Source organism: Dendroctonus ponderosae, unplaced genomic scaffold (genome assembly GCF_020466585.1).
Source record: "Dendroctonus ponderosae isolate FM_Combo_2020 unplaced genomic scaffold, Dpon_F_20191213v2 Dpon_F_20191213_1, whole genome shotgun sequence".
NCBI lineage: Eukaryota > Metazoa > Arthropoda > Insecta > Coleoptera > Curculionidae > Dendroctonus > Dendroctonus ponderosae.
Window position 1 is genome coordinate 33,889,067 of NW_026017110.1, and position 22,825 is coordinate 33,911,891.

The 22,825-nt window shown below is 35.0% G+C and overlaps 2 protein-coding genes across 11 annotated transcripts in view; one reads left to right on the top strand and one right to left on the bottom strand.

Annotated features, from left to right (window-relative positions):
- LOC109541407 overlaps nucleotides 1-4,753 on the top strand; it is a 64,172-nt gene extending 59,419 nt beyond the window's left edge. For 2 of the 7 annotated variants that reach the window (XM_048670288.1, XM_048670290.1), the window contains exons 2-7: nucleotides 38-330; nucleotides 580-706; nucleotides 2,592-2,864; nucleotides 3,016-3,294; nucleotides 3,354-3,615; nucleotides 3,927-4,753. In XM_048670288.1, coding sequence (XP_048526245.1) covers nucleotides 113-330; nucleotides 580-706; nucleotides 2,592-2,864; nucleotides 3,016-3,294; nucleotides 3,354-3,615; nucleotides 3,927-4,039 — 1,272 coding nt within the window. In that variant the 5' untranslated portion in view covers nucleotides 38-112 and the 3' untranslated portion in view covers nucleotides 4,040-4,753. Of the gene's footprint in view, nucleotides 331-579; nucleotides 707-2,591; nucleotides 2,865-3,015; nucleotides 3,295-3,353; nucleotides 3,650-3,926 lie in introns of all 7 variants that reach the window. The other 5 variants (XM_048670291.1, XM_048670289.1, XM_048670292.1 and 2 more) reach the window with 4 other exon arrangements.
- LOC109541405 (E3 ubiquitin-protein ligase RNF19A) overlaps nucleotides 1-22,825 on the bottom strand; it is an 89,266-nt gene that overhangs the window by 15,829 nt on the left and 50,612 nt on the right. For 3 of the 4 annotated variants that reach the window (XM_019910267.2, XM_019910266.2, XM_048670281.1), the window contains exons 3-9: nucleotides 21,243-21,355; nucleotides 15,418-15,616; nucleotides 11,116-11,206; nucleotides 10,665-10,879; nucleotides 10,319-10,463; nucleotides 10,062-10,198; nucleotides 7,265-7,362 (exon numbers count right to left, since the gene is read on the bottom strand). In XM_019910267.2, the coding sequence (XP_019765826.2) occupies nucleotides 7,265-7,362; nucleotides 10,062-10,198; nucleotides 10,319-10,463; nucleotides 10,665-10,879; nucleotides 11,116-11,206; nucleotides 15,418-15,616; nucleotides 21,243-21,355 (998 nt within the window). Of the gene's footprint in view, nucleotides 1-7,264; nucleotides 7,363-10,061; nucleotides 10,199-10,318; nucleotides 10,464-10,664; nucleotides 10,880-11,115; nucleotides 11,207-15,417; nucleotides 15,617-15,677; nucleotides 15,956-21,242; nucleotides 21,356-22,825 lie in introns of those variants that run through there. The other variant, XM_019910268.2, reaches the window with a different exon arrangement.

The window sequence follows — 22,825 nt, forward strand, 5'->3', positions numbered from 1 at the left end:
TTTCTTTAAGTGATAACAATTATAATGTACTTTGCAGGTAATGTACTAATGCTAATGCTCAAAGGCATTATAATCTAAAAATTTCATCTTTGATCGAGTTACTAGTTAGAGAATGTCGGACAGTGAAGAAGATTGCAGCGATAACATTAGTGGAGTTGCTGATTGGCCTGTCACCGAAGAATGGCTTCAGGCGGTCTTAAAAGAGCACCACAAAGACCTGACAGAATCGACAGCAATAACTATACTAGAATTTACTGTGCGACCTGGATGTGAAACAGGAGAGAGCGTTTTGTCCGATATACTGGCCGTCACCGTTACCTATTGCTTAAGGTGAGCCTCAATAAGGAATTAAAACCGGTTTGCTATCAACCTATTACTCAAGAACTAATAATCTAAATAAGTAACCAAATGGACTGATGGATTATAACAATATGTTTATTTGAAACAAAAATAGATTGCTAGGATGCATTTCAAAAATATTTACATTTATTAAGGCCTTCAATAGTCTGATCAACTAGTACTGCGTTTTAAATTGGAGTAGGTATTAAAATAGATTGTTTATCATGATCTACTTTATAGAAGACATCTAGAAGGAACCCATCATAGTCTAAACTTCATTGTAAAGCTACTACCTCAAGATCCTTTCAGTAGATTCTTTGTAACTGAGGCTCAATTCGATTTACGAGAAATCAAGTTTTACACACAGGTAAGCTGGAAAAATGTTTCAAAAATTATGAAACTCCTCATTAACGGCCAACGGGTATTATATACCGTTTATTGACTTTTCATATGTTTGATAAACAGCCTTTTATCTACTCAAAATTGCAAAGTTGAAAACTCACGCTTACAATAGTAAAAAAAATTGAACGAGAATTTTCATTTTTTACATTGAGTTTTTAATATAAATAATTATGACAAACACAATATCTTAAAGCTAGCATTTTTTATTTAATTTTACGTTTTATATACCTATTCAATATTTTAAAGATATTTGTTATGCAAACCCGAATTTATACCATATATATTTGTTGGGTAGATCAGAATAGCCAGTTTTACAGTTCTACGATTAGCAAGATTCAAAGAAAGAAAAATCCTTCAGATAAACAGGAAATTAAAAACTGCAGGATTTTTTATGTATTATACAGCTTTTCCGTTTCCACTCAATTACCGACAAAAAATACACAATGCCAAACTATATTTTGGGAAAATCGGATGAGTATTTTATGAGAAATTTTGAGTACCTACCTATTCCCCTTATTCCATACTAATAACTCACGCTGATTTAAAAAGCACCCGGTTAAAACAGGTATACAAAATGTTGATTTTGTTCAAATGGTTATTATCTACGTACGTGGGAAATGTATTCATTAAAACATACAATTCGGTTGTGACCTCATAAAGTAATTAATTAGTGAAAAATGTGTATCATCGACTTCACAGATGCGGTCAAATTTGATTAAACTTTGGAGTTAATATGTCCTTTCAATGTTGTCAACCAACACTACAAATCTTTAAAAAATCAGTAAAAATAGTTCCTATCATCAATAAATAATGGCGTAAGTCAAAATTGCACCGCAAGCAAAAACCACTCCGGTGATATAAACTGACTGATATGTTTAATCTAAAAATACTTTAGATTTTCAACTTATTCTTGCAAAAATTAAGAACTTATTTACACCTCGCAAAAATTGAGAACGTTATTACGTTAAAATATTATTTAAAGTCTGAGAACAAGTTCTTCTATTGAATATTTTATGTATCATATTCAATAATGAAAACAAATAATATCCTAAATTAACAAATCTTTGCACTCAGACGTGCATTTTCACAAAACAATTTAAATGAATCAAATTAAAATTTTTACACCACTGTGTATAGTGGCATTAACTAGAAACTCAGATATGTAACTTTGGCCAATAATTCCATTGATTGAGTGACGTTAGTTGAAATCAACAACATTTAATCAGTGGAGTGGTAAATGATAGTGATACAAAGTTATAAATATGTTATCTGAGTATGTATACTGCAGCTAATAATAAAACGTTTAATAACCTTTTCAAAAATGCTCGGACGAGAAAATATCTGTCATTGAAAATTAAATTTATCTCAAATCTGCATTTCCAAATATTTGGATTTGGTCGAATTTATAACTAAGATGCCAGATTTATATCTAAATTAATTTTTCAACCGAACGTTTCCACTTCGACTTAAGTTTCTTTAAAATTTATTTTTGTCCCATTTCATTGCTTATTTAGTAGGCAGTTCTAAATTGCAATTAGACTTCAAAATATGCCAATATTTATTACCACATAAAAATTTACAAATTTTATGGACTTTTTTAAATATAATCATATTTGCTAATCTCTCTAAAGTAACATATATCATTCTCGAAAACTGAGCGTTTTAAATTCAAATTTGATGTTCAATCAAAAATAAGCAGATTTGCACATAAATAATTTGATCCAGATAACTTAATATATTTTCCTGAATCTGCATATGCACGCGACGCGCTTTGCAGATGCAGCAGTAAAAGTAGTGGTGACGTTTTCGTTTGTCTAAGCAACAAGAATCGACTATATCTTGGTTTTCAGGTGGTTCCCGATATACAAGCGTTTAAATCCGAAACTTGTCTGGAGGATACCGAAAACGACTTAGCTCTCCCCATCCCCACATGCTATTACGCACATTATAGTCCCGGCGAATCAGAACCCGAAATCATTCCTCCATCATCCGCCCTCGTTTTAGAAAATATAAAGCCACAAGGATTTCAGTCCGTAAATTTCGCTATCGGGCTCGATTTGAATCAAGCTAGAGCAGCGATAGAAGCCATTGCAAAAGTGCATTCTTTCTCTTTATGTCTAAAGGTGAGTCTAGACATATTTTAGCTTTTGCCATTTTGCGAGTTTTCGAATCATTAATAGGAGTAGTGTAGAACTGACCATGAGATGATCATGGGAATTGAGATCATTTTAGATAGATGTGATAAAATCGATTAATTTTCTACATTATTTGCAGATTTCCCAAGGTCAAATTCTATCAGAAAAGTATCCTTTCCTATTCCAAACCTCTCAAGCGTCCGATTCATATCAGCAACTTGTTGAGAGGGGCCTGCCGCAATTGTTTGAGTTTTTGGAAAGCAAGACTGAACTGCAACATATACTTAAAAAGCTCAACGAGCTTCGTCCACACACAAAGGAAATAATAGAAAATTTACTCAGTGCCGAAGAACCGATGGCTCTAATAACTCACACAGATTTCTGGTGCAACAACCTCATGTTCAGGGAAGTGCAAGGAGTAAGTGTGTAATGGTGGAAATCAATTTCAGCTGTTCTGAAAAACAAATGCTTTCATAGGTGTGTGAATGTACAATTCTCGACTGGCAGATGGTAACCTACAGTAGACCAACCAACGATATAGCCTTACTACTGGTCAGCTCAGTACCAGCGGAATTAAGACGAGAACACACTGACCAGCTGCTGGACCTCTACTGGGAAAAACTGACCAAGATAAGTAAGAAACTCAAAGTGGATATCGAAGATACTTTGCACTATACCCGAGCGAAACTGGGGGAAGATTTTAAGAAAGGACAATTGTTAGCTTTGCTGTTATGCATAGGTATGATCAATTGATTGATTAAGTGATTTTCAAGGTTGGTAGCTACACAGAAACTTGTTTGAATGTATTTAAGAAAGTATTTATGAGCAATGCATTTATAACCCAGAAGAAAAATATAAATAACATTATCCAATTTGCTGATTTGTTAGAGTTGTTACTGTCGCTATAAATGTAGTTACATTTTTCGCACATTTTTGAGACTTAAGGCATTTGCTTTTAAATAAGTATATATAAGTAATAAGCTATACGTCATGCTTATAGCCTAGTGGTATTACACTTTATAGATCACAATTTGTTGATGCTTTTTTCAGGTTCAGTCGACTTAGCACTAGGAAATGCTCAAATGGAACAACGTCTGGTTGAACTTCTAAAAGATCTGCACACAGAAAATCTTTTAAACCCAGTGGTCGCCAAACAGAAGTAAAATTGGACACAGTCATGTACCTCGATGGTGATAAAACGCTGTGTACATTAAATTCAAGTTAAAAAAGATGGAAGTGTGCGAAACTTGAATAAACCGGCATTCAGTCGGCTAACTACTCTTAGATGCTCTTTATGTTTTATTTTTATATAGTTACGGGCTTTGAGAAATACATTTTAGTCGTGTTAATGAAATTAATATTTGGTAATTAAAAATAAGACCAACCATTGTCAACAAGTCTTGAACCTTAAATTTAAGATCACTTCCATTAAATCGTATAACTTTTAGACGTTTCATACTAGTCATTGAGCTACTTTACGGAATATGCAATGCTCCAAACAATTATCTTAAGTGTTTGCTGCCTTCGAGAAAATAAGTTCGCCAAATCATTGAAAAAATAACCTATGTACTTTAACTCCTTTAAATTCTCCTCGCACCAGTTAATCCTTAAGCAGCAAACAATTTAGTGCTACGTCGTTTAAATGCGATATTTTGGTATAATTATATTCCTGTTTCAGTATTTGTTAAATTCCGAAAAAACCGGAGGCAATTGTAGCTTGTCCTATATTTTTAGCCTTTGCATTGTAATATACCATCCTGTTGTGCCAAAGAATATCTAGATGTAGGTGTAGTAGCAACATTGTTCATGACATTTTTATCAATTGAGTCGAATAATGAATAAACTTTGTCTGTGTCAAAATAAATATCTTGAAATAATTAGTTTTGATTAGTATACTGTCCGAACCGACATAAAACCTAGATGTTCAATAATTTAATATTACTTTTTCTAACTAGATAACAATAGAACGAAAGTTTGAACATTATTCAAAATGTAACTCAGTTTTAATAAAAGTCCAAACAATATTTAAACAAAGCCAAAGTGGCAAGAAAAAGCAATAACCAGATCTTATCTTTTATCGAATCTACATTTTGAATTAACAGAAAACGTATTCGATTTTTATAGCATGACATTGAAAGTTAAATGACCCAGGATGATTAATAATAGCTCGAATCTATTTCGACTACCCGTACACGTTCATAGGTGCAGAAATTAAATCGCAATATTGATTTTGTCCATAAAGTGTTCCTGATTTAAACCACTGCACGAAACTTTAAAATGTACTAATTTAATGCTTTGATTATGCGTGTATGTATTTTAATTATAATTTATAGACGATGTGCTTTTCTTCTGTCACGATATATCAATTTTTCAATTAAAATAGGAGCTTCAGAAATGTTGGTGTTAAGTTGTCACATTAATCAGTTATCAGGATATTGTCACATTTATCAGTTAACTGATCACTACTGAAATATTAATTATAAGAATACGTTAAATATCATGCAATTAAAAAATAATTGCTACCTAAATTGTTATAAAAGACCGTCTTGCCTTCAAACCAAGCGCTTAAATGTCTTTTATTCGAATGAATCAAAAACCGCCATTTTTCGATCAGCAGCGTTCATAAAAAGAAGCACTTTTCTCCAATATTCGCTCACGCACATGTGCGCAAAAGTAACTGTGACAAATTGAACGTGTATTTTCATTAAAAAGTGGCCGACCGGCTTTTTTAATTAATTACGTAGGTTTATAGACAATTATTTATCGTAATTTAAAGTTTACTTACAATTTGTAAATTATAACTTTGTTACAAGTTCAGTCTCAAAGTCGTTCAAAAGGTCTATTTTTTTTAAAAGGTTTTTAAAGGTCTATTTTAATTAAAAATATTGTAACGGAAAGGGCCTGGGGTACTCACGTTTGGAATGGGGGATCGAAATTCATGGTATTTCAGTAAATGGGAGCTCCATTTGGGCCCCATTTACTGTCAAATATGACAGTGACAAGCGGGAAATTTCGCACCTGGTCTGGAGATTTTGAGAACCTTCTGGGTTACCTGGAGAAAACTCTATAAGCGACGACGAGAACCAGACGGGAGAGAGTGAAGTGACGGCCGCGCCTGAGTGCAGAAGAAGTTAAACCCGCGAGTCGGAAATCCGTGTTTTCCGTGTGTTATTGTTATCGTTTGTGAAGTTGACATTAATTTTAGAAGTTAGTTTGTTCCTGTTCCGTAGTTAAAGTTGTACCGAGTGGAATAAAAGTTGTAAGCTGAGGAAAGAGTTTAATACTCGGCCATCCAACGGTACAATATAATTTGATCTTGAATCTCTTTCAACTATTTATCTGACCGCAGGAAAACTTATATTGAAGACTGGGTATTATTTCATTTCAGCCTCGACAATTTTCTTACTTTTTCTATGTACAATTTAAGTAAATCCTTTTTTTTGGATTTGATCAAATTTTGAAAGGATATTAGTATGTGTGTCAATTATCGTTAACTTAAGACAATAATCAAGGCGATTCAGAAATATCGGATCAAATCTCTTGGGATTGTTCAGTGCAAGGATAGAATACAGTTGAGTGTTCGAATCCATATCTGGAAACGTCTCCTTGAAGCTCTACTACTCTATGACGTTTTAAGACCATTTTGTGCAAAAATGTGATTTTTCAAGTTATAATTAGTCTTATCTTAATTCGTTGGGACATAATAAAACAAATAGTAATTATTTGAAATGTCGTCTTGAACTTGATCAAACGTCGTACATACAGGGTGGTTTTTATAATGCGAAAGAGTCCATTATTTCCGTTGGTGTTGAACTTTCGAAAAATAATTTGGTATAAAAGTTGTTGACGCACAACGTGCGCACATTAAAAAAATATCTTATATGACACAGAGTGTCTCATAAAAGCGAGGCAAGATCAAAGTGTATTTTTTTAAATAGAACTACCCATTTTTCATTAGCTCATGGAATGCAGCTTGAAACGCTGCATATGCACCGTAAATTGTATATATATATTGTATGTATATAGTAAATTGTTTTTTTCTTACTTGCGACGTTGGCGTTGCTTAAATGTTAACGGAAATCATATCGAACATTTATTTTAAAATATCACTGTAGTTATAATTTTGTATTTTTATGTTTATAGACGTATGCAGTTTTATTGCATTTTTTGATATGAAATTCCATGCATTTTATAAAACGTTGCACTTTTCTTCATTGATTATGTGAAGTATCCTCAAATTTTGACACTTATTTATTGAATTCCATAGCCACCTTACAAAATGTAACAAATTTTTGAGATTTTTTATATTTTTAATTAAAAATGTAAAAACTAATCTGACCTTGAGTAAATCACCAGATTCAAAACAAAAATTATATTTAAAGACTTACCGAGGCTATTACTCCTCCTACAATAGCAGCATTTCTCTTATGCCTATTTGCAGTTCTATATCTGGTAAAAAGCTTCTTTCCAACCCAAACAGGAATCCCTACAGGACAAAATTTTAAAAATCAATCAGTTGAACGATTCGATTCACTCAACAAACATTATTGTAAAGCATTATTCGGTCAAGCTTACACACATGACTTTCCAATGAAACAATTTATTATTATTTTGAGCCAAAACCAGGGAAAAATTTTAGCATATTTCAAACGTCCAAATATGAGTACCAAAACAAATATTTAAAATAGACTTTTGGAAGAATGCTCAAAATCAATATTAGCAATATATTAATAGCTTCTTCTATTAGTGCCTATCCTCTATAGATGTTGGCAATCACGTTGGCCCATATGATTTTGTTGACAGATGTTCTAAATAAATGTGCGGTCATAATTCCTGATATTCTTCAGCCATGATGTTTGTAGGCGCCCCAGAGTTCTTTTAGCTTCTATCTTGCTTTTAGCTGGATTAGTTCGTAATTCTCATTGCAACGGACATGCCCTAAATACGATTTATCTGGTTTTCACAGTACCTATGCATAATTTCAGATGCAGATTGCATTGCAGATTTTTTTTCATTCGTTGCATCACGGTGTTGTTTGCGACCTGATGCATGAAATTCTGAGCATCCGGCGGTAGCACTACATTTCGAAGGCTTCTGTCGTCTAGATGTTGTTTTCGCTAAAGTGCAGACTTCCACTCCATATAGAAGTGTGGAGAATGCATAGCATCTCAATACTAGAGTTCTTAAATCAATGTAGGTGCATACTACATAGGATCTTTCTCAGGCGGTTGAAGACAGCTCTTGCCTTCTCTATACGGCATCAAATCTCCTGTGACTGATTCCATTTTTTGTTCAAGCTGCATCCCAGATCTATGCACTTTCCTCGGCGTTACAGAATAAACCGGAAAAGGGCTCGTGTGATGGGCTGTCCCTGGGACGTCAAGTGTGCAATATAAATTACGATTATAACCATACTTTGAAATATTTTAATTATATCAACACATTGCTGACTGCATAGAGCTCTGGCATTTTATTTTTATTTATCTTTCATCTGTCTTTCTAGCCTTGAATAAGGGTCGAAAGGTTGGCAATTTTTAGAGTGTAAAGGGAGTTTTTAATCCAATCCCAAACCCGATATCCAACAATATTATTTATTGCTTTATGTTATATTTTGTCAAATTCCTTCAAAATACAAACATATTTGCAGATTGAAAAAAAATTCCAGGCGTAGTAATAATATATGTGAACATGTCTTTTGGTAACTCCAGACTTTTGAACAAATTTTGCATGTGGAAATCCATGGAAGTGGAACAAAGACACTTGCCCTCTTTATTATTTCCACTCTTCACTCACAAAATGGTTTTAAACTGGACAAACAAGCCCGTTTTTTGATAGAATTATATGGTAACTTATGCCGACTATTACTTTAAAATAAGACGTAGTATCGTTTCTGTTATGATTTAACTATAAAAGAAGCCACAACAGAAACGAGCATTCAGTCATTAGCTGTTTGGCCAGAAGTCATAAGAATTGAATCTCAGATATAGATATTCATATAGATAGCCTATAAATATTCATTCTTAAGATTTACGGGCTATGACTCATAAGTCATAGTTAAGATTCGGTTACAACTAAAACTGATTGATTATGCATTTTTGCAAATAGGTAAATGCACCAATACCAAAGAGTCAATAGTCTTTACCAATACTGCAAAGATAAATAAGTAAATAATATTCAAATTAAGGTTATGGTAGTTCCGTCGTTGGTCTTTGGTATTCTTCATACTTAACGTCACATGGCCAGCTAATCCCAGGAGCCTATTTTCGGTCTATTCTGTAATGCTGAGGGAAGTACAATATGCTTTTATTAGCAAAATAAATTATTAAAAATTATTTGAATTGTCGAGGTTTACATTTTTCTTTACGCGAAACAAACGGTTGTGCTTTAGAAAATTTGCCAAATTAGGCTGAATGTGTGTTCGGATCAAACATCGATCTCGGCTAAATGGTCGATAAATTCGTTCAACACTCGTTCAAGCCACCATCAAACGATCTATGCTTGAAATTTTGCACTTTTAGGAAAATAATTGGTTTGTTGCTATTCTCAAATAGCCCTGAGGTCATTCTGGCTTATTATGGAAATTAAAAATTTTATACTAAAAACACACTATTATTTTAATGCCAAAGATATTTTGAAAACATAATTTTATTTACGCGTGAAAGCTTGAAAATATATCAGTTGTTATTGGTATTTAGAATAAAACAGTTTGGTGACAAAACCATCAAGATCATTTACCACTGTATATTTCCGACCGCTATGCACTAGAAAATAATTATAATTATTTCACGTTTAATAAGCAACATTACATTTAACTGAATATATGCATAATGAGTCTAATATCGAAGAATTGATAATAAAATGATATTAAACGAACATCTCTATACTGGTTTGATAGTAAATACGTGATTGAACCATTGAATGGTAATTACAATTAAGTTACGTGGCTCGTCGTTTAAAACATCCGAATATACTATACTCCAAAATATACGAATTTTATGGGTGACATTTGAATTACCCTGTTTACATACACAATTGCATCTGATGATGGTTTATACAAAAATAAAATGCGAAAAGTACCTATGTAACAAACAATTTAATGCATTGCCAATTAAAAAGAAACTTATACTTTTCAAAAATGCCAGCTAAATTTCTACATATTTTACATATCATTAGTTGTTGACTTACCAATGACCATTGCGGGTACAGTGATGCCAGCGACAAGAGCAATTCCTATTGGTGCACCAACAAGAGTGCCCAGCTGCCACAAAATCTTCTTTTTCCTTGACCAGGGCTTCTTGCCCCAAAACGTGCAACCTGATGGGCTTTTAGAATAGAACAACATAAATTAGTTCAACAATTCGTCACTTTCATAAAATATAGCCTTTAAGGACATTTTCATGCAGCAAAAAAATTTGAAACTTATGCAAATTGTTTACATATACCTTAAAAAATGTAGATCGTTAATCTCCTTCATGCACAGCCAACAGAATTCAGCACCACACACAGCACACATCATGTGATTACAAGACCCATCATCCATTTTCACAATCAGAACCTGACATCGGGGACATGGTTTAATATCATCCCCTGAAACAAATGTTACTTTTTAACAGTGTTCATACTTGGTCATTAAAAGGCATCAGAAAGTTCCAATAAACTGCTGTAACTGTTTGCTTGAGTAATTTTGGAGAATCGTGTTTTATGATAACTCACATAAGGATCAATCATCAAAATCAACCGTCAAAAAATAAAATTTCACAACTAATCATTTTAAAATAATGCACTTACTGTGCTGAGAGTCCTGACTGTACGCCACCGACGAAGAACGTAAGTTGGGCGAGCGCTGAGCACGTGCAGCGTCGCATGTCTGATTGGGATGCCATTCGGCCTTGCAGTGATAGCAAAAGTATGAGTGACACCCAGGTCTTTCGCAGCGTAACTTCGGGCAGCTAGCGCATTCAGAAGCTATCACGGCAAAGCTGCAATCCGGAGCCGGACACCATCTGAAATTAAACATATGTGGTTCATATCACAGCTTTTGCCAGGCTCTTTTGTTGAGGATTTACCAACATCCGATGACCATACAAATAAAATTCTTATATTTGTGTCATTCTGTTCTAAACTGGATCGAGACAAATGAAAAGGGTATTCTTAATGAGATTTGGGTTGAAACTCCAATATTTCTACGGTTTGAGAAGTGGATATGGCGACCTATGACTAAAGTTGTTTCAACACTTACCTAGTATCTGGATCAACCGCCAGTACCCTTCGAACCATAAAGTCTTCATATTTTTCAAATAATGCGGGGTTGCTCAGGATACTTTTGATTTCTGAAATATTACATATACATATATAGTTTTAAAGCCGCACTTGAATTTTTTATTATTTTATAGATATCAATGAAACATTTAACATGAAAAACCTTTACATTGCAAAAATAATTAATTAATTAGAAAATGTACCAAATAGAATCTAGTCAGTGTACAACAGCAAGTAAACTGTCTCTTAACCTTGGCGGTTTTCTGGCAAAAGATAGCCACACTTGCGAACAGGAAGTAGATATAAACTTGCTTATTTTAAATGGAACACCCTATATACACACATTACATTTTTTAAGTTACTGCAAATTCTAAATATGTTTCGTGTATAATATCATATACTTAACTCTAATCGTTTTTGATATATTTGTATAACAATTTTATGTAAAAAATTATAGTACAAGCACTCGAATAATCAATAATTTTTCATATAAGGAAATATTAGTTTCTAAATTTGAGTCGCATCCCTTGTTGAAGAGGACGTACTTCGTACGTAATAGAATTTCGATCACATTTTGATAAGTATTAATACAAAGTGTTAAAAAAATGAGTTTCCAAATGAAATTAAGAAAACCGCCCAAAATCATTTTTTTCAAATTGAAACCCCCCATTTTAGAAATGTTGCCACTGTTGCATACTTTCTTGCAACAAGCTTATTCAACAACTATCAAATATTGCTTTGACGACCTTAATTTAAATTATATTCTTTTTATGAATCCGAAAAAAGACTAAGAATTCAATCCATGTTTACATTACAGTCTCAACATTTTGGAAATTTGAACGTTCACAAGTTTTATGAGCCGAGTGATTATAATAGTCACAGTAATGGAAATGAAAATTCTACGACGACATATTGAGAAACATATTTTCATTGAGGATACTCACATAGACAAGGTTAAAAGTGAAATGCCAGTTATTACTTATTTAGGAGGGTATTGCAACCATATTGTTTTAAATAAAGTAAAATGCTGCAAACATTTATTAACACTAGGTGAAGAACTTATTCTGGAAGACAACTTTAAAGTTATAAATAATCGAGGTGGACTTCTTTATTCTAAAGAACCTGTAGTTCAAGTTGTTCTCACCTCTTGTATCATATTTCAAAAGTTACTCACGAAGAGAGATTTTTAAACTTTTTTTCACAAAAGTGATTTCTCTGTAGTTTAATTTATAATTATCTGGTGAAACAAGAACATCTTATTTACTTTGACGGCTGCAATACACACTCTCCAAAGGCAATTACTGATATTTTACTCGGCAGTATCTCCAATGCGTTAATAAAAATATATGGTGGCAAAAGAAATTACCCTTATGGAAAAGGGCTGAAAAGAACACTTAAAAAAATTACTTACTTATTCAAGCGAAAAAATTTATACTTAAATATTTTAGCCGGAACATTGTTGAGACTTAATTTTAGTCTAATATTTCATATGTATTTGTTATTTCATATTTTTTATGTATTGGTATCAATGAAATAAATGAATACGGTTCACGAATTTTTATTTAAGAATCGGAATCGTAGTTTTGTATTGACCACATGTGAAAGCGGGAGTGTCTGCGTATTTCAGAAAAATGGAAAAAGAGCAGTATTGTCGGTTATTCGATTCTTGTTTCTGGAAGGAAAATTACGAAGCGAAATCAAAGAGCGCTAGAGGTGTACCGTAACTCTACTCCTTCGATGGCGACTGTCAAAAATTGGTTTAACGAGTTTCAACGTGGTCGCACGTCGGTTTTTGATGAGCCACGTCCCGGTGCCCCTAAAAGGGCTGTCACGGAGGATAACATAACAAAAATCCACGATCTGGTATTGGCAGAACCACCGATTGAATATGCGTGAGATAGCTGAGACAGTAGGCATCTCAAAGGACCGCGTAGGTCATATCCTGCACGAAATTTTCAGCATGGCAGCTCTGGACAACAAGCGAAACTGTGGCACTCCTTCAGAGCAGTGTTTGACGCTGTTTAAGCGCAATCGAAAAGAGTTTCTGCGTCGTCTTGTGACCGTCGACAAAACATGGATCCACTGGTACACACCAGAGACCACGGAACAGTCGAAATAGTGGAGTTTACTCGGCGAACGTGCTCCAGAGAAGGCAAGGACTGTCCTATCGGCTGGAAATGTGATGCAACCGTTTTTTGGGATTCACAAGGCGTGATCTACATCGACTACCAGGAGAAGGAAAAAACGATCACAGGGCTCTACTATACAGAATTATTGGGCCGATTCCGAAAAAGTGCTCTTCCACCACGACAACCTCGCCGTCGCAAGGGCCAAAAATTGGCCGAATTGGGCTACGAACTGCTGCCCCATCCACCGTATTATCCAGATTTGACCCCTCGTCAGGCAGAAATTTCAGTCGAATGAGGAGGTCATCACCACCTTCTTTGCAAACCGCGAGAAAACGTATTTTTCAGACGGGTTAGAAAAAGTGGAGCATCGCTGGGTCAAGTGTATCCCATTAAAAAAGACTATGTTCGCCACTTTCCCAAAATTTTCGTTTTTTTTTAGGCTAAGTACTTATCGGACCGCCTTCGTACATTCCTCAATACATGGATGCCTCTATAGAGAAGAAGTGAGATCCTTGATGAATCAGCATTCATAATAGCAGGCATTTCCAGCGTTTAAATAAAAATCGGGTTTCAATTTTGGATATACGCACAACTACATTCACGTTCTTCATTGCCTGACATGTTAGTTAGTGATTTATGAAAAGAGAAAAAAGCTATTGAACATTAAATCAAAGAATTTTTTTGTATTGAAGTGTGTAATTAACTGTCTTTTTCAAGCCTTCAAAAGTACATTCGGCCTAGCGCTTTCGACTGTCATCATCAGTCCCTCTACATTACAGAAAATAAAATGTTTAGTGTACTAATGGGTGATACAAATGATATTGAAAACAACTCACTCGTCAATAAATGCACAATTGATACCCCTGTGAGCATCCTCAACTCCATAAGTTAAAATAAAATAACAGCACGAACAGACTAAACGAGTTTAAAATTGTCTAAAATGGTATAAAATTGTCTAAAATGGTCTAAAATAGTGTAAAATGGTGTAAACCGTTTAAAATTGAACTCTCTTGCGTCGTCAAGTGCAATGAATGATTGAATATCGCCAAGAGATGGGCCATATAAATTTACATCTGCCGTTGACTCACTATCAATACAGAGAATGTTAATTGTGTTGGCTTTAAATAAAAACATTTACTACTGTTTAAAACTTGTAATTATTTATTAACACTTCGCACATATTAGAAAAAAATGCAAAGTGCGTCACAAATGTTAATGAATCAGCACTCAGGGTGACATTGAATGCATGTGGAGATTTTAAACATCAACATGGTGATAAAATATAGAATGTAAGTTACACCGTATAAAGTGGAAAAAACCCTGAAACAGATAATGGCATACTGCATAAGTTTCTGTTAAACAATGTCTAGGGTGTCACGCATTCAACATGTTACTATTGGGATATCGTAAACGATAACATACGAGTCGGTTGCAAGAGGACAAAATTGGGCATTAGCCAAAAAATATCTTAAGACTGATATTCCGAGTTTCCAGAAATATGCCAAGAAACCATAAATTTATTTTTTGTCCTTGAATGTTTTTCAACTCTCAGCTTTATTAGAACATCTTTTTTATTAGAATTTTACATAAGATTATTTATAGTGTCGTTTTCCGACGCCCATAAATAATTAATTTTGATACAAACCTGCATATCTACTTTTAATAAAATAATTAAAAATGACCAATAAGTATGTGTCTATTCTTAGGAAAGCAAAATTTGAATTAATATAGATACACTAAAACTAATGAATATCGTAAGTATACATATTTTTGATAGCGTATTTATAAATTTGAAATGCCTTGAACGTCAAATAAAACGATGGATCTTTTAAAGTTGTGTTCCTTTTTCTCCGCCTTTTGGTTGCCCTTTATACGAATGTATCAACAAAGATCGAAAAATTAACGTATGGCTCGAAAACGAATGTACCTATTGTATCTCATTCTACACTCGAAAATTATTGAAGTTATAAGCCATAAAAAACGTGGGGAATAGCATTCAACAAATGGCATTCAGTAATGTTTGATATTTTATTATTCATTATATGAATAAGGCAATATAAAACCGATCATATCATTTAACCTGCATCAGTCGCAGGATCTAAACTTCAGTCGAAGCATACTTAGATGAAAACTAAAAATTAGTTTGAGCTTACCATTTGGGTGCATTGGTTCCAAACATTCTGGACAAGAAATGCACACTCTGGATTCGGTAATTTCTACTCGCAAGTAATGTTGGAAGCACGTTATACACGCTCTATGTCCACAAGCGTTCAATTCACAAAAATCATCTGGTGTGAGCTCAGCTAGGCATAAAGGACACTCCCAAATAGCAGGACTACCACCGTCTCCGCTCTATAAAAAAATGCTGCTATTGTAAAACCGTAACCGAACAAATTATACAAAAACATTATACCTTGAAAATTTCACAAATGTTCTTAAACTGATGTTCAAAATTATATTTTGATCTATTTCGAGATCTACAAAAGTAAGATGGTTTATAATAATCCGCAAAAAATGTTTCTTCATCGGCCGTTTGCAGCATTTTCATACATGTAAATTACACGACCCCAACGGAGATTGTACGAAAAACTAATACATTTTCTAAGATTTGCGTCTTAGCAATAACGATGTTTAACCGTGAAGAGTGTTTCTTTAATGGATTGATGTTATTTAAAAGCTGCTATCTTAAATTTAAGTATTGAGTAATCCCAAAACGCAACTGATGTGATAATTTGCTAAAATTGAAAACACAAAGAAATATTGATAAACACATTGTAAAACCATATTGCGGAGAGAAATATTAAAATGCATATGTGTTGAACGTTAATTAACACAGGACAGTAGTATTAAAATTGATATAATAATATTTTTATTATTTATATCAACTTATTTATAGTTTATACACACGGCAGAAATGTATGCATATTGTTTTGAGAAAATGGTGTACCGTATGTAGTGCTAATGTCTATTAGACCACTTCAGACTCGCCAGCGAGCAGCGCTGTCCATGTACACCATGTCATTTTTATAACTAATTAAGACATTAATCAAAAGTTAAAGAACAGCCATTTGGTATACAATTAGAAAAAAACATTCGTTTTTGAATATTACATCAGTCAAATGACCTCCGTTTCATTTATACATTCTTGCAATCGATCCTGGGAACATTGCATAAATTGCTGCAATCTCGTCTCTGATTCGTTGTATGAGCGCTGCGATTTTCCTGGGTGGATCGACTTGAAAATCTTTCGCTTTTAGCTGCCCTCATAAAAAGAAGTCGCAGGTTGTGATGTCGGGAAAGGACTTTGGCAACTGGCAAAGTGTGGAGCGGGTTTCGCATGTAAAGCCTTCTTTACAATTGTACGACGAAAGACGCAATTGGTAAACGCAAAAGTTCTCCACATTTACGTGGGATTTTGCAGCGTCACAATGAAGTAGGTATAAAAATATAAGATAAAATAAAATTTACATTCCAGACAATAGCTACAAAAAACTCTGTCGTCACCCTGGTTTTGTGGTTTGGCCGCGTTTGTATCGCTTAATAACTAGATAAGTCGTCACGTTTACGTCCGTTCGCTTTTGAGGGGTTTGATACGCGAGGGTAAACCAGGGTTTACATTTTTAAAGTTCGTTACAGACTTGCGCGTGAAAACCGATTTAAGTTAACACTTTTACACTGACCTCTGTGACGTTTATATGAAGCGAGTTTAAAAATTAAAATCCAATATGCCGCGTTCAGGCTAAAGCGGTAGAAACGCGACAAGATTTCTAAGCAATACGCCTCGAATGCCACTTCACATGTTTTCAGGGCATGCCAAACCTGTATTTTTTCAGAGCATTGCTAAATAAATAATTAACACTGTGCCACGATTTCTTTTGATCTGCTGTCGAAAAACCGACCAGAGTGGATTGCGACAAAATTCCAGCGTTCAGCTTGTCCGCTGACTGTGCACTCAGGTTTGGGTACAAAATTTAAAGTGTGGACGTGGTACTGTGTGACCCTGGAAGTTTTTCGTAATTCACTCTTCGTAGGTTTTTCGACACTAGATCAAAGAGCGTCGTACCACAGGGTGAAGGGTTTACTTTTTTGCAAAAGATGCAGAATTGGGATCGTTGTTACCCGCAAGAAGCCCATTGATTTCAAGTTTGCGTCGCAAAAGGCCTAATAACAAGGCATTAAACAGGGTGTCCCGATAAGAGTAAAGAGCAGCTATATCTCGACAACGGTTTCGGGAAAAAATCCTTATAAGTAAAGTTGGCATAAAAAGTGGCTGTAAAATGTATAGAAGTTCGTAGCTTGTTCGCAAGGAGGCGCAACTTTTAGCGGTCAAGCTACGAACTTTAATACATTTTCCAGCCATTTTTTATGTCAACTTTACTTATAAGGATGTTTTCCCGAAACCGCTAGTCCTTACCGTTGTCGAGATACGGCCGCTCTTTACCCTTATCGGGACACCCTGTATTCCCGTTCGTTTGCGGACTTTTATGATGCGAGTGTAGGTCGGGGTTTATATGCAGAGTTCCCTACACACTAGCGCGTTTGGACCAGCACGAAAAATGTGCGATATGTAATAGCGAACCTCGACTACCATTTACACGCTTTTGTTAGGCTTCGCCGCGACAGTGAGAATCGCGTTTAAGAAATTGTGTGCGTTATTGAAAACAATATTCTCTAGAGGTTAATGTATTAGAATGCACAAGTTATGTTAACCACGATCGATTTCTGACTTTTATTTTTAGTTCAGTAGTTAAATAATCAAAAGTGCTGTGAATTTCGAAATAACGTTTATGTATGTTTTATAGACTTTCAGGCTTTTAATCGAGTTCGACATAATCTGCTGCTGAAATATATGGATAAGATACTGAAATAGGATACTGAAATACCTATTCTATCAAGTAGCCACCGTTAGGGTAGATCTCTAATTACCTGTTCAAGTAAAATTCCAATTAAACGAGTTTCAGTCAGGGATCTGTTTTGTCGCTTACACTGTTCAATGTACATTGTCAGCAAAAATTTATAAGAATCGGAGGAGAAACCATAAATAACATTAGATATGCCGACGATACCGCCATCCTCGATTAAAGTTTAACAGACCTCCAGACTCTGGTTGACACAGTAAATGAATTAAGTCATCGAAGAAGATTAAAAATTAACATCTCCAAAATAAAATAGATTGCGGTGGGCAAAGTGGACGTTGACCAGGGCCAACTACTATTATCTTGGTAGCTGGCTGAATGCAAGGGGAGACTTCGATGAAAAAACTTAACTCGGATTGGAATAGTTAACATAAGATTTAAATCATGGAAACCAGTTCTGTGCAATAGAAATCTCCCATGCATCTACGAAAAAACAGTAAACTGCTACGCGTGATCAACATTGCTCTATGCCTGTGAGACGTGGACGTTGAAAGTTGCAACGATTAATAAACTTGAAGGCTTTTAATTTGTCATGTTACCGTCGAATCTTGAAGATACCTTGGATTACACACACCTCCAACGAGGATGTGCCCAGAATGGTTGACGCTCAGAGGGAGCTTCTGAAGACCATCAAGTGGAGAAAGCGTAAGTACTTTGGTCATATTATCAGAAGTCCAAAATATCACTGGCCTCGACCCATAACACAGGGAAGGAATAAGGAAAGAGATGGATTGGTCGAAAGAAACTATCCTGGCTGCCCAACATTAGACACTGGACAGATCTACGAGTGAAAGACCTCTTCAGAGTATCAGCAGCCAGAGACAGATTCTACAGAATGGTCAACATGATGATAGCGAACATCTGAACCCAAGCACGGCACTCCAAGAAGAGTTAAATAATCAAGTTTACCAAGTTTAGATAGTTTAAGTAATCTTCGAGTCATCACACCATCACAAGTTCTTGACGTCAGAGCGTCAGCATCAGCCAATATAGGAACAGATCACAACCTAATTGCATGCAATATTCTGCTGGAACGCCCTCAAACTGCCAGAAAAACGCCAGAGTACATAGAAAAATACAAGACCGAGTCACTGACATCCAAAAGCACACGAACACTCTTTGAAAGTAGACTAACTAACAAATTAAATTGTGTAACATGCGATTGGGATGTCGAAGGTAACTGGCTGAAAATCAAAAACTGCATAGAACAGGCCGCCGAAGAAGCCATTGGAAAACGGAAGATAAACATAAACGCAAATAACCGCACTAAGCCATGGTGCTGCCAGGAGGTGAAACAACTCGCAGACATCAAAAGAAACAGCAATCTGAAGTACAAGAGCCTACAGACAGTAGAACCACAAGCCCAATATGTACAGACTAGAAACAGAGTAAACTCAAAAATAAAAGTAATCAAACGAGAATATTTGATTAAGTTTACTGCCGACATGGAATACGATATGTATGGCGCACAGAAAAATGTATGGAAACTGCTCAAAAACAGGAAAAAGCCAGTGAATGAGTATGCACAAACCAAAGGAGTGTCTATGGAAACCTGGCAGGAATACTTCAGAAAGCTTTACAAATTTGAAGAAACAGTAACTTTGGAAGAACACGAAACTGTATCTAACGCTACGATCGACGAATCGGAAATATAACTTAGATTAAAGAAACTGAAAAACAAGAAAGCTGCGGAACTAGACAATACACCTAACGAGCTTGTGAAATATGGCGGACAGGAAGTTACGAGGCAACTATGCCTACTGTCTAACAATATTCTGCGCACAGCACAAATACCGCAGGATTAGCTGCAAAGCATCACAATTCCTATCTTTAAAAAGGGACAGAAGACATGCCCAGAAAATTACAGAGGAATCACATTACTATGTTCTACAATGAAACTATGTACAGGAATATTGAAGAACAAGCTAGCAGAACACATAGAAAACCGCGAAGAACAACAAGGGTTTAGGAGGAACAGATGAACAACAGACGCTATATTCATTGACAAACAAATAAAGGAAAAGGCTATAGAATTCAACACACCGGCCTATATGTGCTTCATAGATCTGATCAAGGCGTTTGATAGGGTGCGCCTAGCCGACATCATCAAAAGCTTAACAGAAAGGAATACATCAGCAAACATTATAAAAGTAATTCACAATCTAAATAGTCACAACACAACAAAAGTAAAATCAAATATCAAATAGCATTCCAATACTAGGAGGAATCAGACAGGGGGATAGTCGCAGTCCGTCTCTGTTCAATATCCTCATGGATACAATTATAGAAGCAGTGACATCCCTGAACCTAGGGTACAGAATTAACAAGAGAATCAGCATGATATGTTATGCCGACGACGCCGCAGTTATCGCGGAGAACGAAGACGACCTCTAGAGGCAGCTTTTCAGGTTTCATCAAATCAGCCAACAGCTCAATATTACAATGTATATTAACAAAACAAAGACTATGACAATCGCCAGGGAACCTGTTCGATGTAAACTTGCTATCGAAGACAAAATTATAGAACAAGTATTACAATTTAAATACCTTGGCGTAGACCTGTCAAGTAGTTATGACCCAGTCAAGGACCTAAGATGCCAAATCAGTAAAGCTGCGGCAGTATCAGGATGCCTTAGGGAAATCGCATGGGCAAATCAATACATGCGAACAGAGAGCAAAGTAAAAATATACAGAACATGCGTGAGACCCATCATGACATGGGATAGAGATACGAGAGGAAACAAATAAAACAAAGTGCATGCTGCGAGTAGCAGAGATGAAGACTCTAACGATCGTGGGAAAAACCAGAAGAGACAGGGTGAGACTAAGGAAGTTGGTCACTTTTTTATTGCTAATCAGTTATATTTATTGCTTAAATCTGTACTGATTATGGTATTTGATTTTTTTTTAGCTTTTTAAGTTTCTGATACAGCCTGGTCGGCCTCTAATAGTGTCAGCCTATTATTAAAGAGTCTGCTAACCGTTAGATAAGAACTTTGCGAGTGAAATGTCCTAATCGTAATCATTTAGATCTCGTTCTTTAGATTTAGATTGCAACTTACTTTTGTACTCGATGCATACATGGATGACTTGCTAGTAGCTCGAAGCAATTCTCCAGGATGCTTATCATTTTCTTTCGATGTATGGGCAGATTTTCCATCCACCGAATCTTTAACTGAACCAATGAAGAAAAAAATTAAGAATTTTCTTCAAACAAGAATTACATTTTTTTAAATCATGTTAATTAATGTAATTGCAAAATGACAATAACGTATTCAAGGATAATATTGCATTTCAAGTCAAGTAAACTATTATTCATACCACCACTGTTGACAACAATGCGCTTAACATTGAATCATTGACTAATACCTGAAAACATTTCCTGTGTTACTCAAGTCGCAGAAACCGAACTAAACATGACAATTTCAGTTATCGATCTAATTAGGGAGTGAGAATAATGTGAAACACGATTTAAGATGGTTTCAGTTACTTATTTTGCTAGAAGTAAGCTAAGCCCATAAATCTGAAAAAGGACATCAGGAAAAAAACGTCCATAGATAAGGCCGATAGAAATAATTCTCGCTTAACAGAGGCTGAATTTCCCATTTTCCTGGAATGCTATTTACTTTTATATTTTCTGTACTGCGGTTAGCAAAAAATATACATGCATGACGTCACATTTATCAAAACAATCCAGTAAATTTAGTGATGTGATGAAATACTCTTGCGGAATAAGCTCTCATTCGATCTACCATGGAGAGAGAAGTCGGCAATTAAAAATAAACGTACCAACGAAGCAGTTTAGTGACGTAAAATAAGTAGTTAAAATAGATATGTAACAACATTCATCCTTGATATTAGGTGTGGTAATATGATTTTCAACCATTTACAACGTATTTAGTTTAGAACGATAAATACAAACCAATCTTGGTTAAAGCGTAACATCAAATAACGGTGGTTCAGAAATAGCGTCATTCAGCCCTGTGATGTATCACTCACGTTATCTTTAACGTGCATGTTATCCGTCAAACACGTTATGGGGCTCCAACTGGTGTGTTGTATCAGTAAAACCTTTATATTATAACAGGCGCACGCTATCGACGAACGTTATATGAAGAAATAGCGCTTCAGAATAACAGCATCTAATCACATGCCGCTTTCGAACTTAACGTGCATCCCTCGAAGTTAACTTCGAGGAATAAATAAAACAATGGTGTTTAATCAGAGCGTAGTTTTGTCTTTTAGCTATAATTTGTTTTTAATTTAAAAGAAAAATATGTCTTTTGGTGGTATTATAAGGTTAGCTTTATTAGAACAATTGGAAAATGGTATTGAAAATAAACTTTATTTTCCTCCACAAACTCTACTAAATTTTCAAATTGTTTGCGGGTTGTTTTTGTGCCTCTTCTGTACATGCTCCATTGAAAGTGTTTGAGATGATAGATCAGGAACAATAACGAACGAAATTGAAAGTGAATGCAAATCATAAACAAAGACAAGTATGGAAGTAGGTGGCCCAAATGGCAACACGTGCATATGTTTTAGAACCTTCGATGGTTTGATGTTAACGCTCTCTCTCTAACTAATAGACTATTCGTATAAGGGCATCTCACTTTATGCATCCAATATTTTTTTCCTTTTTAAC